We start from the raw sequence: 14,319 nt of genomic DNA, 5'->3' as shown, positions 1-14,319 counted from the left end.
CCGCGCGCCTCGAACTTATTGAAATTAAACTTACTAATTTTACCCCAAACCCTTCCCTTCGGCAGCGACAGGTTTCGCAACTCGGCGTGGGAAAGCCCAGGCTGAGCAGCCCACTCCCGACTCCCGTGACTCACGCACGGCGGGGCGGGAGCGGCTCCGGGCGGCACTGGCTGCCGCGGGCGCGGGGCCCACGCAGGGCCTAGGCCCCGCGGCGGGGGGCGCCAGGCCTGCGGCCGCCACGCAACACCGGGCCTCCCTCCCTCCCTCCCTCCCGCCAGGTAGCAAGCCGGCGACCTCCCGAGAAGCCCCTGACCCCCCGCCGCCGCCACCGCCCCCAGGCGGCGCACCAGCGGGCCGGGCCGGAGCGCCTGACCGCGGCGGCGGCGCAGCTCCCGCCGCCTCCCCGCCCTGCCCGTCGGGCCCCGCAGCTAGGCCGCAGCGCGGCCGGGTGAGCCGCAAACCGCGCAGCGGCGGAGCACCCGGCCCGCCGGGGCCCGGTGGGGCGGCGGTGACTGCGCCGGGGTGGTTCCTTCCCCTCGCCTCCCCGCCAGGGCCCCCGCACCTTCTTGATGTTGTAGAGCCGGGTGAGCATGCCGACGCCCCGGTCGTTCAGGATCGTCAGTTTCTCCGCCAGCTTCTGCTGGCTCGGCTGCAGCACCGACCGCGACATCCTGCCCCACTGTCTCTCCGCGCCCCCAGCCCGGGCCCCGCCGCTCACAGCCCCGCCGTGGCGCGGCCGCCAGCCCGGCGCTGCTCGCCGCTTCGCCGCCGCTGCCGGCCTCTCTCGCTGCTGCCTCCGCGGGGCGTGGCCACGGCGGCGCGGCGCGCGTCACGTGGCGCGGCTCTCGGCCGCCCCCTGCGGGCGGGCGGCGGCGCCTTCGGGCTCCGGCTGCCCCGGGTTGAGCCCCTGCTGACTGCCCTCCCGGCTCGCCTCGGCTCGCCTCGGCTCGGCACGGCGGGAGGGGCGGCCGCGGCCGGGGGCTGAGGGCAGCGCCCCCGTCACGGCCACTGCGCTGGAAACACCCCGGCGGAAAGGCTGGGTTCGCTTACGCGTGCTGGTGGGTCTTTCTGGCTGGTCCCTTTTGGTACTGCAATTAACAGCTGGCCCGTTAGGCTCTACTTCTGGTAGGATCCCAAGGTGTGCTTCAAAACTACAAAGAACATTCATTTTTCTTCAAGATTTATAACAAAACCCAGGTTTGGTGGTTTTTGTTTTTTTTTTTTTTGCTTAATCAACTGAAATCAAGAACCGAATCTCCAAAAGCATTGCACAGTGTATATTGACACCGTTGGCATTGCCGTTGACCGCAATTTTCTGAGGGTGCTTCTGCCGGAACCACAGAACAGCCCCTGCAATGGGATCCGGGAGGCAGAGAGAACCCAGGGGCACCCACAGAGTGGGGCCGTGAGGGAGCCAGCGACCCGCTTACACCTATGAGGCTCTCACCATCCCCCTGAGCCATCGCTCTAGACCCATGTACAGCAAATTCAGAGAAACAACATTTCGCCAGTCGGATGAGTCACATCACGGCTATATTTTTCTTTTGAAGTCAGGGGATTAAAAGCATGTATTTTTAAGGAATAGTGAGATTTCCATGCTGTGAATGTCACTAAGAGGCTTCCACGAGAGCTATCCCTCACTGCAACGTGTTACTGAGACAGTTGCACTGCTGAGCGGCCAGCACAACCAGCTGGGATGCAGGACTCCCGAGTCTAGTTAATAGAGACAGGCTTAAGGATCAACCTTCTAATCTCTTTTTTTATATATATAATGGCATTACCATCTGTGCCTTTTTTGCATATTAATACTTCTATTTAATTTTCCGTTTGCATTTTTGCATTAGAAATCAGAATCAGACAAGGTCAGTCTTTTAGCAGTTTTAAACTAATAGATTTTTGAAAGCATAGAAATGCATGTGAGAAGCCCAAATGTAATTAAATTGTTACTGACCTCCTTCTTCATTTTAGCAGTTACAAGATAATTTATGATTCAGAATGAAACCGGGAAGCAAGAACTGAAAGTTCCAATCTTAAGTCTGCTATTGACTCATTCTTTGGCCTTTATCAGATGATTTTCTGCCTCAGCTCTGTGTCCAAGAGTCGGGAATACCTAGCAACAGTGTTGTAATGATTAATTAGGTTGGACCTGACCTTTCAGTACCGGACTCTATGAAAAACATCAGAAACATTCAAATCGGTATTTAAATTTATAAAGCATAAAATGCTATGTAATTTCAAAGTATTTAATGAATAATATCTATAATAATATTTTTACAGAAAGCATCTTCCTTCTATTATTAATTATTTTTTAAAAAATCTATTATAATATTCCTAGTTGGAATAAAGATGTTTCCCATGCAGTTGCACTGCAAAATAAGAACAAATGCTATTGCTAAGAGCAATTTTTTAGTTTCTCACCTACAGCTAAAAAAACAGCAGCCAATTATTAATTCCATATTCAACTATTTTTCAGCCATATTGAATCTTCTGGAAGTTTCAAATATTAACAGTCACCTGATTTGTAATTTATATATAGCCAAGCAAGTGGAACGATATGAACATCGTGACAGTTCATTGAGAGTTCTTGCACATCATACTGTATCATCTATGATCTAATATCCCAATCTTCCTTCCTGTGGAACTAGTAGAAAAAATATGGATTACAGAGGAGTCAAAATCACTTGGTTTTGACAAAGTTTGCACTCGTAGAGCTTGCTAGAGAACTTTCAAGCTCTCTGTAACTACTAATGTAGTTTTCAACATGAAAGCAATGACAGCCGCTCTCCACACGCACAGATAACAGGTTGAGGCACAGAAGGGAAAAATGACTGACTCTCTCTCGTAGTAATGGCAGAGACACCTGTTTTTAAACTCCCACATGATTCACGGGGTTGTTTACATGATCCTGTTATAAGGAGTACCTCTGGTTGCTATATTTTTTTTTTATGCAAATGGTGCTGAGTTAGCGGCATTTCTTGAAAACATACTGAATATCGGATTAGGGAAAGGATCAATGTCAGTAAAAACGTTTCTGACACAAGGAATTTTTACTACCATGCAGCCATACAGCCTTAATACTAAAGAGATTATCTGAATTATCACTGTAACATGGTCAGTCACAGAAGCAATATTCTTCTAACACGCAAGAAAATATATTAAAACAAAAAATAATCTCTAAGCAGAGCCGACAAAGCAGACCAGATGTTTTCAAGTACAGAGTGTCCCTTACCACCCTCCGCAAAATGAAGGGTTTTCAGCAAAGTTACCAGTGAGGTGTCAAGACCTCATTAGGAAAAGAAGGTGTACCATATCTCAACTCAGAGAAAGGCACTAAAGGCAAGTTCAAAACTCAGTGACAGAAGATGTTACTGCCCACGCAGACACAAAGTGCTGCATCTTGCTAATCTGAGTGTCAGGGCTGGTGTCGGGTTTGGAACTACAAAGCGTGCATTTTGTCCTCTTGCTTTTTTTTTAAACACTTACTGCTTATTAGAAGGAGAAAATGTGCACATCTAGGGAAGATACAGCATAGCAAAAAAGTTAGGTTTCATAGAAATCACATCAAAAAACCTGGGAAACCTTTGCTATATGTGAACGGAGAAATCACAGTAACAGAAAGCAGATGTCACTGAGATCAAACTTGGTTAACGTGAATGCATGTACTTAAGCAGTCAACAGTTTTGTCATTGCCTTTAATGGGCAGGGTAAAGCTCATGTTGCCATACTACTTTTGCTCCAACTTTATGTAGAAACTGCAGGAACATGTATAGTTTTTCAGCAGAAAGATTTATTGCATATTATACTATAAAAATATCTGCATTGTACAATCTGGGCTCACTAGTCTAGCAGCAAGCATAACAATAAAGTTGAAATACAAGCTTTGTCAGTGACAGTACAGCTCTTACAGGTGTGGCAAAACCAAGTGAACACAAGAATAAGACTAACAATTCTTTTTTAAACACACCACTACTATTTGCTTGATGATTTATTAATGATTACATTTAAACATTTATTTATTCCAAAAGTACAAGTTTAGGGGGAGTTTCAAACAGCACTTTAGATTTGTCTTGAGTTCAGCTCTGGTCCTTTTAAAGTCAGCTTCACATCCAGTTCAGGGTTTAATTGTGCTATTCACTATGGAGCTTTCAGACAGTAATGAAAATGTTGTTTGAGAAGCTTCAAAAAAATAATCACCAAGCAGCTCCATATAGTGTCAACTCCACCTGTTGTTCAGTGAAGCATGTGAACGGTATGTACACTTTTCTAGCATTGCTACTTTAAAATATGTAATGGACAATTTACTAGTGCAGAGTAGACTGTATTGCCACCAAAGTCTTTGCTATCCTTCTAACTTACATTTCTGCAGAAGTATTTCTATATGTTTCCTTCCCTGTCAACATTTTTTGGCTTGGTTTAACCTCTTCTGACTTGGGGACTATTCAAAACTCCATGACCAGGAGTTTCAGTGAAATGGCAGCCATCAGGAGCTGCACTCTCCATCAGTGATCTAGCACAGTCCACTCGTGAGTTCTGCCCATTTGGCCAACAGACGCCAAGAAGCAATTTTTACAGACTCATTGTGTTCAATATTTCCTTTTCAGGTAGAAACAATTTAAACTGTTATTTGAACAGACTGGAATTTTTCAGTGGTCATCATAATCCCAATTATTTGGGTCATGCCACAGGATTTATTTGTTAATAATGCATAAATATGCATTACATTGTTAAATTTGCATGTAAAGGCACACAAGCTGAAAACTTTACCGTACAAAGGCTATACTATTTTTTAGACCACCTATAAAAATAATAAATAGCATTGAACAAACCAGTTGCCTTTATCAAATAGACTTTTAATCTTACCTGAAGGAGCAAAAGATGTATCATCCTCACTAAACCAAGCTGATAGATTCATTATCTTTTAATCTATAATTTTCTTGATAAATCCAAATCTTTTTCATTATTTAATCTGTCATGAAGCCAACATGTCTGCAGTTTCTCATGTTCTCTTCTTTCCCTCTCATTAGGTATTTGGGCATTATTTCAATCTATTCTCTCATTAACACTCAAGCTTATATGCGTGCCAGCTTCCTGTTCAATTTCGTGCATGTTTCCAAGTCCTTCTAGCTGAGGTTGTATATGACATACAGCAGTTGCTCAGAGATACTAGGCCTTTGAACTTAAAAGAGAAGAATGTTGGATAGGGAGGACATAAAAGAAGTGTGCTAAGCTGCTTTGAAACAGATGATGACTACCATAGCAGCCATTCTCTCATGCATTGCAGAAACCTGCCAGTCTGAGAATGCCCAAGTACTTCTGCTCATACTGGAGGGACAAGTATGATGAGCCTGCTCCAGAACTTGTAGTCTGACACTATGCAAACAAGCTTTAATCAGTAGAGAAGCAGGCTGTTATCAACACTTGAGACCGAGCTTTCTCAGTGTGTCCCAGGCCCATGACTAACTAGTAATGCTTAATTGGCAAGCATCATTCAAATGTCAGCCTAGTGGCTATGGAAGTTTGTGACAGCAGGAAGAAAACTGTCTACATGAGCTATCAGCATGGCTAAACAGAATGAGCTTAGAAAATACTCATGGCCTCAGATTTGTCTTGTTTCAGCCTGACACACTCATTACTTTTAGAACAGAGGTGGAATCAAGATGGTAGGTTAGATCAACTGTATAGTTTCAGAGTTAGGATTACAGTTAACTCTTGCAGAAACCATTGAGCAAACAGCTTAAAGAGTTTTCTTGATGGCTACCAAACAAAGCTTAGGGAGGACTGTCAGAATGAGTCACCCAACAGAATTAAGGTCTTGAACTGAGATGAGTGTAGACTTTAAGTTAGGTTTCTAGGCAGGGGTTACATCACCAGCTTTAAAAACATCCTGGTAAATACTGAAGTCAGAAAGGGCGCTGGATTAGGAGTCCACCTAGATTAGAAAGGGCATTTCATTTGCAGTTTCCTTACAGGCTGAAGAGTCAAGAACCAACAGTGATCTCTGAGATGTCTGTAAGGCCAATAAATAGAGACAGAATGCCTACTGACCAGAATAAATCATGAGTGATCAGTTTGCAAAGAGTGAGCTCTGTCCTCTTTGAACCTGGGATGTGGCCAGAAAGTTGTGTGTTGATGCTGGAATACAGATGACAGCTAGTCAAACCATCAAGGTGGTCCTGCACACAGAATAATTGTGGGGCTTCTGTTGGCCCCATACTTTGCAGAACCTTCATCTACCTACACAGCCTTCTTTGGCAGGCACATACAAGTTCATGTGCTCTGACCTACTTTCTCTAGCCTTTGTTACACTTCTCCTTCTGGCCTAGGTAAATGGGGTAGCACCAGGGATTAATGTGTGGTTACAGTTATAAATGTGCAAAAATAACCTGTTAGAGGTTTCTTTGTCCCCTTCCTTCCTCTCATGAGAGTCCAGGGGAATAGCACGTACCTCTTTAAATACAATAGCTTTTATGGCCCATCCAGCAAAGTCTCAAAAAGAAGCCCTCTGCTTTAAACTTACTCTATATTTAGGGGAGGAAAGTTTTAGCCAAGGAACACACAAAGAATGAAGGTTTTTCCCCCACAGTTTCTAGGAATCACATTTACCAGTCAGTGGGGATCTTGAATTCCTATTACAGTAAAAATCAAGCTAAAATGTTCCTTTTAAAAGTTTGAGGTTTACATATGACAGAACAGTCCAACTGTGGATTTTTATAGATAAAAATGTGTGGAGAAAAGCAAGCTAGAGGAGAAGGATGACACAAGCATCACCCAAATTGTGACACCCATGAGTTATGATCAAACTGGGGAAAAAAAATTGAAAAACTACTACAGTTTTCTTCCACATTTCCATCTGTAATGTTTTTTCCACTTGACAAAGAATTATGAATCATTTGAGGGTATTAAAAAAACATATCAGTTGTTTCACACAGCATGGGAATATGTAACTTAAAACAGAAATGGAAACAATACTGTGACAAGTATGACAGAAGTCTGTCTCCAGTGTGCAGTGTGAATCCCTGTGTGTGGAGAAGGGTAGCAGGACAGGATAAGGCTGTGAACACTATGGAGTGCTCATACTTCAAATAACTGTAGCTCAGAACTAAAGTTCAGTGCTTATTAAGATTCCTACAATAAAAAAATATATGTGGTCATCACTTCAAATTTACATCACTTGAAAAAACAGATGGGGTAAGCCTGCATCTTAACATTTGCCATCCAAACAACGTAGTTTGTTGAACTACTTTTCGAAATATGCAGAAAATTTTGCTTATGGTGAAATCAGGTATGGTAATTTTACTACAGGGAGCATAAGTACTTTGAAAGCACTTATTTCCTAAAAATTTCTTCTCTAGGGAAACACTACATGATTGCCTTCACTGAAGGAGAGGAGACTAGATGTCAAAGAATTTCATTGTATAGATTAGTTGAACAACTAATGTTTTGTGTATTTTTAAATATTTTTTCAATTGAAGTAATACTTTTAAGAGTTATGAAGCAGAAAGTGAAATAATACAAACACAATTTTAAGGATATTTAAAAGCTGATAAAATCACTAATTATAAGATCTATACCAATTATTCCTGGTGGATCTCCTTAGATAAATCAGTGCTACTGTATTTAGGGCTTTTCACATACATTTCCTCTTTGGTGATAAAATTTTCTTTTTCTTTTTTTTTTTTTTTTTTTAAAGGATGTTCCCCTAAATACCCTTTAACATGTTTGAAAAAAGCTTGGGTTATAGGTATAACTCATTATAATATATCTTCCAGGGTTGGGTTTTCGTTTTGTTTTCCCTGTGATATTTTGTGACGTCGATAATGAAACTGTTAATGATCTAGCATGTGCTACACACAGAAAAATAATAATCTCTAATCCAGGAAAATCTCTTCCCTTTATAGATAGTGCTCATGTCAGAAATACTCTCTCGTTCAACTTGCTGAATTATGTTCCAGTAACAAGGAATGCTATAAGCAAAGCAGCACCAGAGATTTAATCTGCTTGAATTAATGAAGTTCATTGTTTAGCGTTGGACAGAAAACATCTTTATGAAGTATTGTGAAGTTTTAAAATTGAGGTGAAGCCAAGAACTCACAGTGCTGCTCACAAGACATCATTGACTGGTACTCTAAATACTAAACAGTCTTTTTGGTAGGATGTTTGTCCTGATGATCAAACTTGGGTGGAAATGTTTCACGTTCAAGGACAGTGTTATTCAGTAACCTTTTGGTGATCTTGAAAGTATGGTTAAAACATGTCAGGGGAAAAGGAAGAAAGGGAAATGCTGGTCATGATTTGTTTTGACAAAATAGTCCCAAAGGTAAGAAATCTTCCTAATTAAGCTGTTATCAAAGTAGTAGATTACATCAAAAGTATTCATATAGACATCCAAATTTGTAATCTTCTACCATTAGTCTAAGTGAATTACATGTTTTTTCTAAAGTAAATCAGAAAACACTGCTACATCATCTTGAATTTAATTTATGGTCTACATGTAAAAATTAATTCCATATAAAAATAATCAAATAATAATTTTAATAAGAAAACAGAACGGAAGCTTTTGGCTACTTCGAAAGTAATGATTAAATAACACATTAAATTAATATAAATATTAAACACATCAAATTAATTATATACACGAATTTTTATTTAAAAAGTAAAGGACATTTTAGGTCAATCTGGGTTATTCTTTTACTCTGCAGCATACCAAAAATGATTAGTTTTTTTCCCCGAAGGTTGTGTATGCATATGCATATATTCCAGGTTGTTAGCTCTTTTTCTAGAAAAGTCTTTCTTTTAAGTGATCAGTTTTCTTTTTGTTTTTGAAGCCCTGGTTTTTGAATACTTTCAGGTATCCCCCAAATATTAATAGATGCATCTATCTCAGTCCTCACAGCAAAAATAAATCCCAGCAGTATCGCTTTCTTTGCTGACATATGCAATGTCACATTACAAACTTAGTTATGGTGGCAGTTTTTATCCTGTCAACACTATTGACTAGTAAGGCTTTACTCTGTCACCTGCAATTTATTCTCTTACAGTTCACAGATATAGCCTCTGGGGTCAGGGATTTTATGTAATTAAAATATGACATTTTGAAAATATGAAAATATTATTTTATGGCATTTTTTATAATGCTAAGCTTATTCATTTTTATTATTCACCTTACCTGAAAGAAAATAAAAATATAAGAACTTGGTCAGACCAGAAGGCCATCCAGCTCAGTATCCTGTCTCTATCCTGTGGCCAAACAACGGAGCACTAAGGAAGAGTGTGAGAACAAAGCAGCACTGCAGAATATGCTCCCAGACTCCAACAGTTTGTGGCTCAGAGACTTTGTGAGCCAGAGACACTGTCTTGCATTTAATACCTGTTGGTCTACTTCTCTTCTATAAATGTGTCCATCGCCTTCTGAATCCATGCAATATTTCAGGATTCCGTAGCAAAGGCTTGCTTAGCTTAACTGTGTCTGCTATACAGGAATTTGAAGAAATAACATAGGCCAGCTCCTGCCTGTATACATTTGTATTTTGAGAGGGAAAGGAAAATTAAATCTTTCCTTGTTAGTAGGACAGAAGTTACTAGTAAGCTCTGGACGGGCTGGATCAAGCTATAGACATAGAATGAGATAGGGCACAGACAGCTTCATTTTCCTTCCCTGCCTGCAGGGAACTTCTTCCCACACACAAGCACAATGCAATATTAGCAATAGACTAAGGAAGAAAAGAGCATGCAGAGTAACCATATTCTCCAGGGTTTTTTTGCAAGAAGTGAGATGCTATGCTTATGCATGTTCCACTTCACCTTATTCCCTACTTATAGAAGGCATCTCTTCACGGTAAATAAAGAATAGGTCCTACTTCCACGTCTGACTAAGCTAATCTACAAAATAATTTTTCTACTGCATTCAGTTTATGATCCTGACTAGAAGCTATAATGGCTTCCTTCTTGAACTCTGTGAAACTAGAAAAACTTGCTATGTGTCCCGGTACAAACTGTAACATTAATATTTTGTTATGCCTGTGGAAACTACACATAAGCAAAAGCTACACATAAGATGCTACAAGAACTCTGAAATAAACCTGGATTTTACCTTCTTTAATTTTAACTTTCCAGGCTGTAGGCTTTGCTGCAAGAGAAACTTTTGGGGACTTTAGTTCTAAAGTAGCTCTCATGTCTTTCAATGACCACTGAAATAAGCCTGTAGAGAAACAGGAAGGTTGGGACACAGATTAATTGTATTTATGCCTAAGCAGGCTGCTAGAAGCTGAAGTGCAGAATGGAAATTGCTCTTTTGAGTGTTCTGATAAAAAACTCAATGTGTGTAGTCAGAGCAGTCAGCCATTAAAAGAATAGTAATCTTAATTTTACTTTTTACTCCACCCCTGCCCCCTAAAACGGAGAAAGCAAACCATGCTTCAGGTTTCAAAGGACTCAAAAACATTACAGAAGCTTATCTGTGTTAACATAATTTCTCTTGTAAAACTTGGATTTTCTCTTCTCTTTTTGAAGGTCCTGACCCTTACAGGTTCTTTTTGGGCCTTACTGCAAAGTTAACTTCTCTTGAGTGGGTTTTTCTGAAGTGAAGGTGTTCTTAAAATGAAATAACACACAAATGGTAATGAACAACTGTCTTGTTCATTATATATATATACACATATATATATATATATATATACACACACACATCTTCACTCACACATGACTGCACTGAAGCAAGTCAAACTGCTCCTGGAGAAGAGAAACCTGAGCACAAACGGGAATGGAATTCAGATCCTGCTTATGTAACATAGATACGACCTGTGATAGATCTTCCTCACACCAGAGGTCCCCTATGGCTATTAAACATTTCAGCTTTGCATTCCACCCTATTCCTCAGTGCACATTATTCAGCAAAATCTGTGACACACTATGAAAATATACATCTTTAGATCAGTGAATCAGCCTGCTCTTTTGCATGGATTGCTCATAAAGTGTGGTGAGAGCAGGGAGCAATGCCCTGATAAGCATTTGTAGTGCCATGCCTTTGGTTATGGGCATGGCTTTGCTTCTGGGGAAATTTCCCTGCAGCAATATGAAGAGATACACCAGTGGAAACACCACTGGTTCAAGCTAGCTTTGTAAGAACCAGCAAACAATGCTGCTTGAAATAAAAAGATTAAATAAAGAGAAGTTGCCTACCCTTTAGGCCAGGAACAGAAGGTAGTCTTTGGAGGAAGTCCACAAACTGACTAATATTATCAGGAGCAACCACTGGGACTCTGATTGTTCACAGTCTTTTGCAGCAAGGACTGGGCTTTCATATGCATGTTGTCAGAATTGGATCACCAACTCAGCCTCCCAGGCTGCGGACTCAAAAACTTGAGGAACTGGCTCTATTTCCAGGCTTGACTAAGATGCATACTCTGCTCTCACCTGAAAAAAATGGGTAAAGCGGGTCAAGAATGATGTAGCATATAATAGAAGCATAGCTTTAATGGATGTTCCAGTTTGTGTATTAGAGGGGTATAGGAAGAGAGGATACGTAAATGTGTGCTTAGGATATATACTACCCCTTACAATGGGAAACCCTCTGGAGCAGTAAACGAGCACCAGAATTATGTAGAACCAAAGCACAAAAAAATTTCAGGGAGACTCCCATCACCCCTGGCCTCACCCCATTCCCACTCACAAGTTAACTGCGCATTTTTTTGCCAATAGCGTCTAGTATGTCTAAGGTGTTATAAAGGGGCAGAGCCAGAAATCCAGAAACAAACTAACACTTTACACTGAAGCTTGGCACACTAACAACCAGGTCACAGTTTATATGTAGCTGCAGCAATATGCGCAGGAATTTCTTGTTGACTTTTTTTTTTTTAAATAACTTTCTGTTATTAACCGCGGTCCTGCTTCCCATAACTTTCCCTATTTGGATGAACTGCTATGGCAACACTTTTAAAATGCCACACACTCAATCTGCCCCTGCCTTCACCTCTTCTTCCTGCCATCTAGAATTAAAGAAACACTACAATAATTGGCAAACTTACAGTTTATTAGGCCTATATGGCTCACCTCAGCGATGTAGTGATCTCAGTACACAAACCTCAGAATCGTTGCGGACTTTTAACTCTTCACTATATTCAGTTCCAGAAGAGGCCCTGCTACAAATTCACTCTTCCCCATAAAATGATATTTCAAGATTTTGTCTACGTTTCAGTAGATTTTTTTAGGGTCATATGTTTCACTCCCCAGTCAGAATCCCACTTAAGATAGATTTTCCAGGCATGTTACTGGATACCAGGACAAAAAAGGTAGTATTTGCATCCTCATTCAGGATATGGGACAAAGGTACACAAGCTGGCTGCAGAAGCAGACAAGTCATTCTCCATCAACCCCACTCTCACTTTGCTGAGACTAGTTTTCTTCCAGAATATTCTTTCCACGCCTACCAGATGTAGACAAGTCTAAAGGGTGGAAAACAAATAGATGAAAACAAATGAGTGGTTGTTCCTCAGCCAAAAGTTTTCTACATATGGGAGGTGTCATGGAGCACAGACATGTGCCAAAGCAAATGCCTCTGAAGGCAAACATGATTTGTTTTTCCCGCCTCTAACACGTCATGTTCCAGCCATCCTCTCGTGTACCATCTTGCCAATGTGTGAATGATCCTGAGCTTGTGCCTCCAAACTGCTCGCTTCTTCAGAAGTAGGAAAGAGAGCAGGAGTAGGCATCATGTCTTGACAACTTTGCTTGATAAGCTGATACTGAGACTCTGCATCAGGTAAGGGCCCCTACGCTGTCTGGGGCACACCATTCTGGAGTATATGAGGCAGACAAGTCATTGCTAGAAGTGCTTATATGTGCGTTGAGCATAAATGGTGGTGAAATAGTTACTATGTCAGGTGGCTACTCCCACTCAGGTCAGCATGGACAGGAGCTGCCTGTCACAAGGGGTCCAAGTAGCACGAAGTGCTTTCATGAGAGTCTAACATATATAGTGCAATTTAAGCTATAAGCTACTCTTTGCACTTGTTTCAAAGATGAGATCATCTTTCTTGAATACAGTCATCCCCAAATAGCACAATGCCCTTCAGAAAAGTCTTATTAGAGCTTTATACAATAGCATTATTTCCCACTCCCTATTTTAAATGCCTCCTGGTGCATTCTATGGTCATGCTCGCCTTTCTCAACACTACACTACGTTCATGATTCACAGTCATCTTGTGACCAACTGGTGTACACAGTTATTTTCAACTTCTCAGTTATTTTCAACTAATGAATGTACAGTCTGCAGCAGTCTTGTGTTAGATATTAGCTGGTTTTGATTTCTGCCTCGTTTCTCTTACTCCTCAAAGTCATCTGGTTATTTCAGTTTGAAATGTGATGTAATTAGTGTACTAATTAGGGTCTGATTCTCCGCCTCAGTTAAGTTACTGACATAAGCAGTTGAGTCTCAATTTTGGTGCACCATATGCTTTCTTCAGCATAGGCTGGTTTCTCAAAGTCAGCTATCTGGAATGCCTGGATATCATTTCCCTGATAGAAGGTAGCTCTTTTGCATTAATAAGTACAGGTAGTACCTAGACCAAAATGAATACTGGAAGGAAATAAATACAACAGAGGTATCATCATGGGAGCTTTCTGAATACGTTCAACCTGCTATCTGTAATAATTAGTGTCTATGTTACACACTTCTTAGTTTATACCCACCATAACAGGTTCTTTCAATTTCTTGACAGGCAAAAGAGAAGAACCATGAACTTAAAACCAACTGCAAACTCTATTGCATTTGCATTGGTGTGTAGCCTATTCAAAACCTGAAGATCCAGCAATGCCATAAATGCATACAGCCAATGAAGTGGAGACAGCATCCAGCTCCTGGCATATCTTTAGAGAAGTCTTCTACCCTCAGCAAAGCATGCAAGAGGAAGCATCTGTGAACCAAGATGCCAGTTTTAAACTCTAATCTCACAATTCTCTTCTATCTTGTAATGGAAAGTATGAACAACTTGGCAGCAGCATATAAATGCCTGCATCATAAAAAATAGTGTCTATGAATATTCAGGCTAGGTCTAATGCTTATGCTATGAACACACTAATTAAATAATAATACTAATTCTGCATATAAGCATCTGCAGAATATTTGGATTTCAGATAGCAACAGTAGCCCAGATTTTATGTCCAGTAGTGACCCCTGGTGCTTAAGTCAGTTATAACAACGATAAACTTTCCTAGTAGAAAATGAATAGATTACTTAGGAATCTGCTGCCTTTCTGTGTCCACACATATTGCAGACTATGCCTCAGAGGTTAAGGAACAACATGTAGTTTTATTATTAAGGTT

At 41.0% G+C, this 14,319-nt stretch overlaps 1 protein-coding gene across 4 annotated transcripts in view; it reads right to left on the bottom strand.

Moving 5' to 3' along the window:
• NCKAP1 (NCK associated protein 1) overlaps positions 1–670 on the bottom strand; it is a 61,149-nt gene extending 60,479 nt beyond the window's left edge. For all 4 annotated transcript variants that reach the window (XM_086466207.1, XM_086466209.1, XM_086466206.1 and 1 more), the window contains exon 1: positions 563–670. In XM_086466207.1, coding sequence (XP_086322333.1) covers positions 563–670 — 108 coding nt within the window. The remainder of the gene's footprint in view (positions 1–562) is intronic.
• Between the last annotated feature and the right edge of the window lie 13,649 nt (positions 671–14,319).

Source organism: Leptosomus discolor, chromosome 5, assembly GCF_034619465.1.
Source record: "Leptosomus discolor isolate bLepDis1 chromosome 5, bLepDis1.hap2, whole genome shotgun sequence".
NCBI classification, from domain to species: Eukaryota; Metazoa; Chordata; class Aves; order Leptosomiformes; family Leptosomidae; genus Leptosomus; species Leptosomus discolor.
Note: the sequence above shows the minus strand (reverse complement) of the source record. Positions and strands in the feature narration are given on the sequence as shown.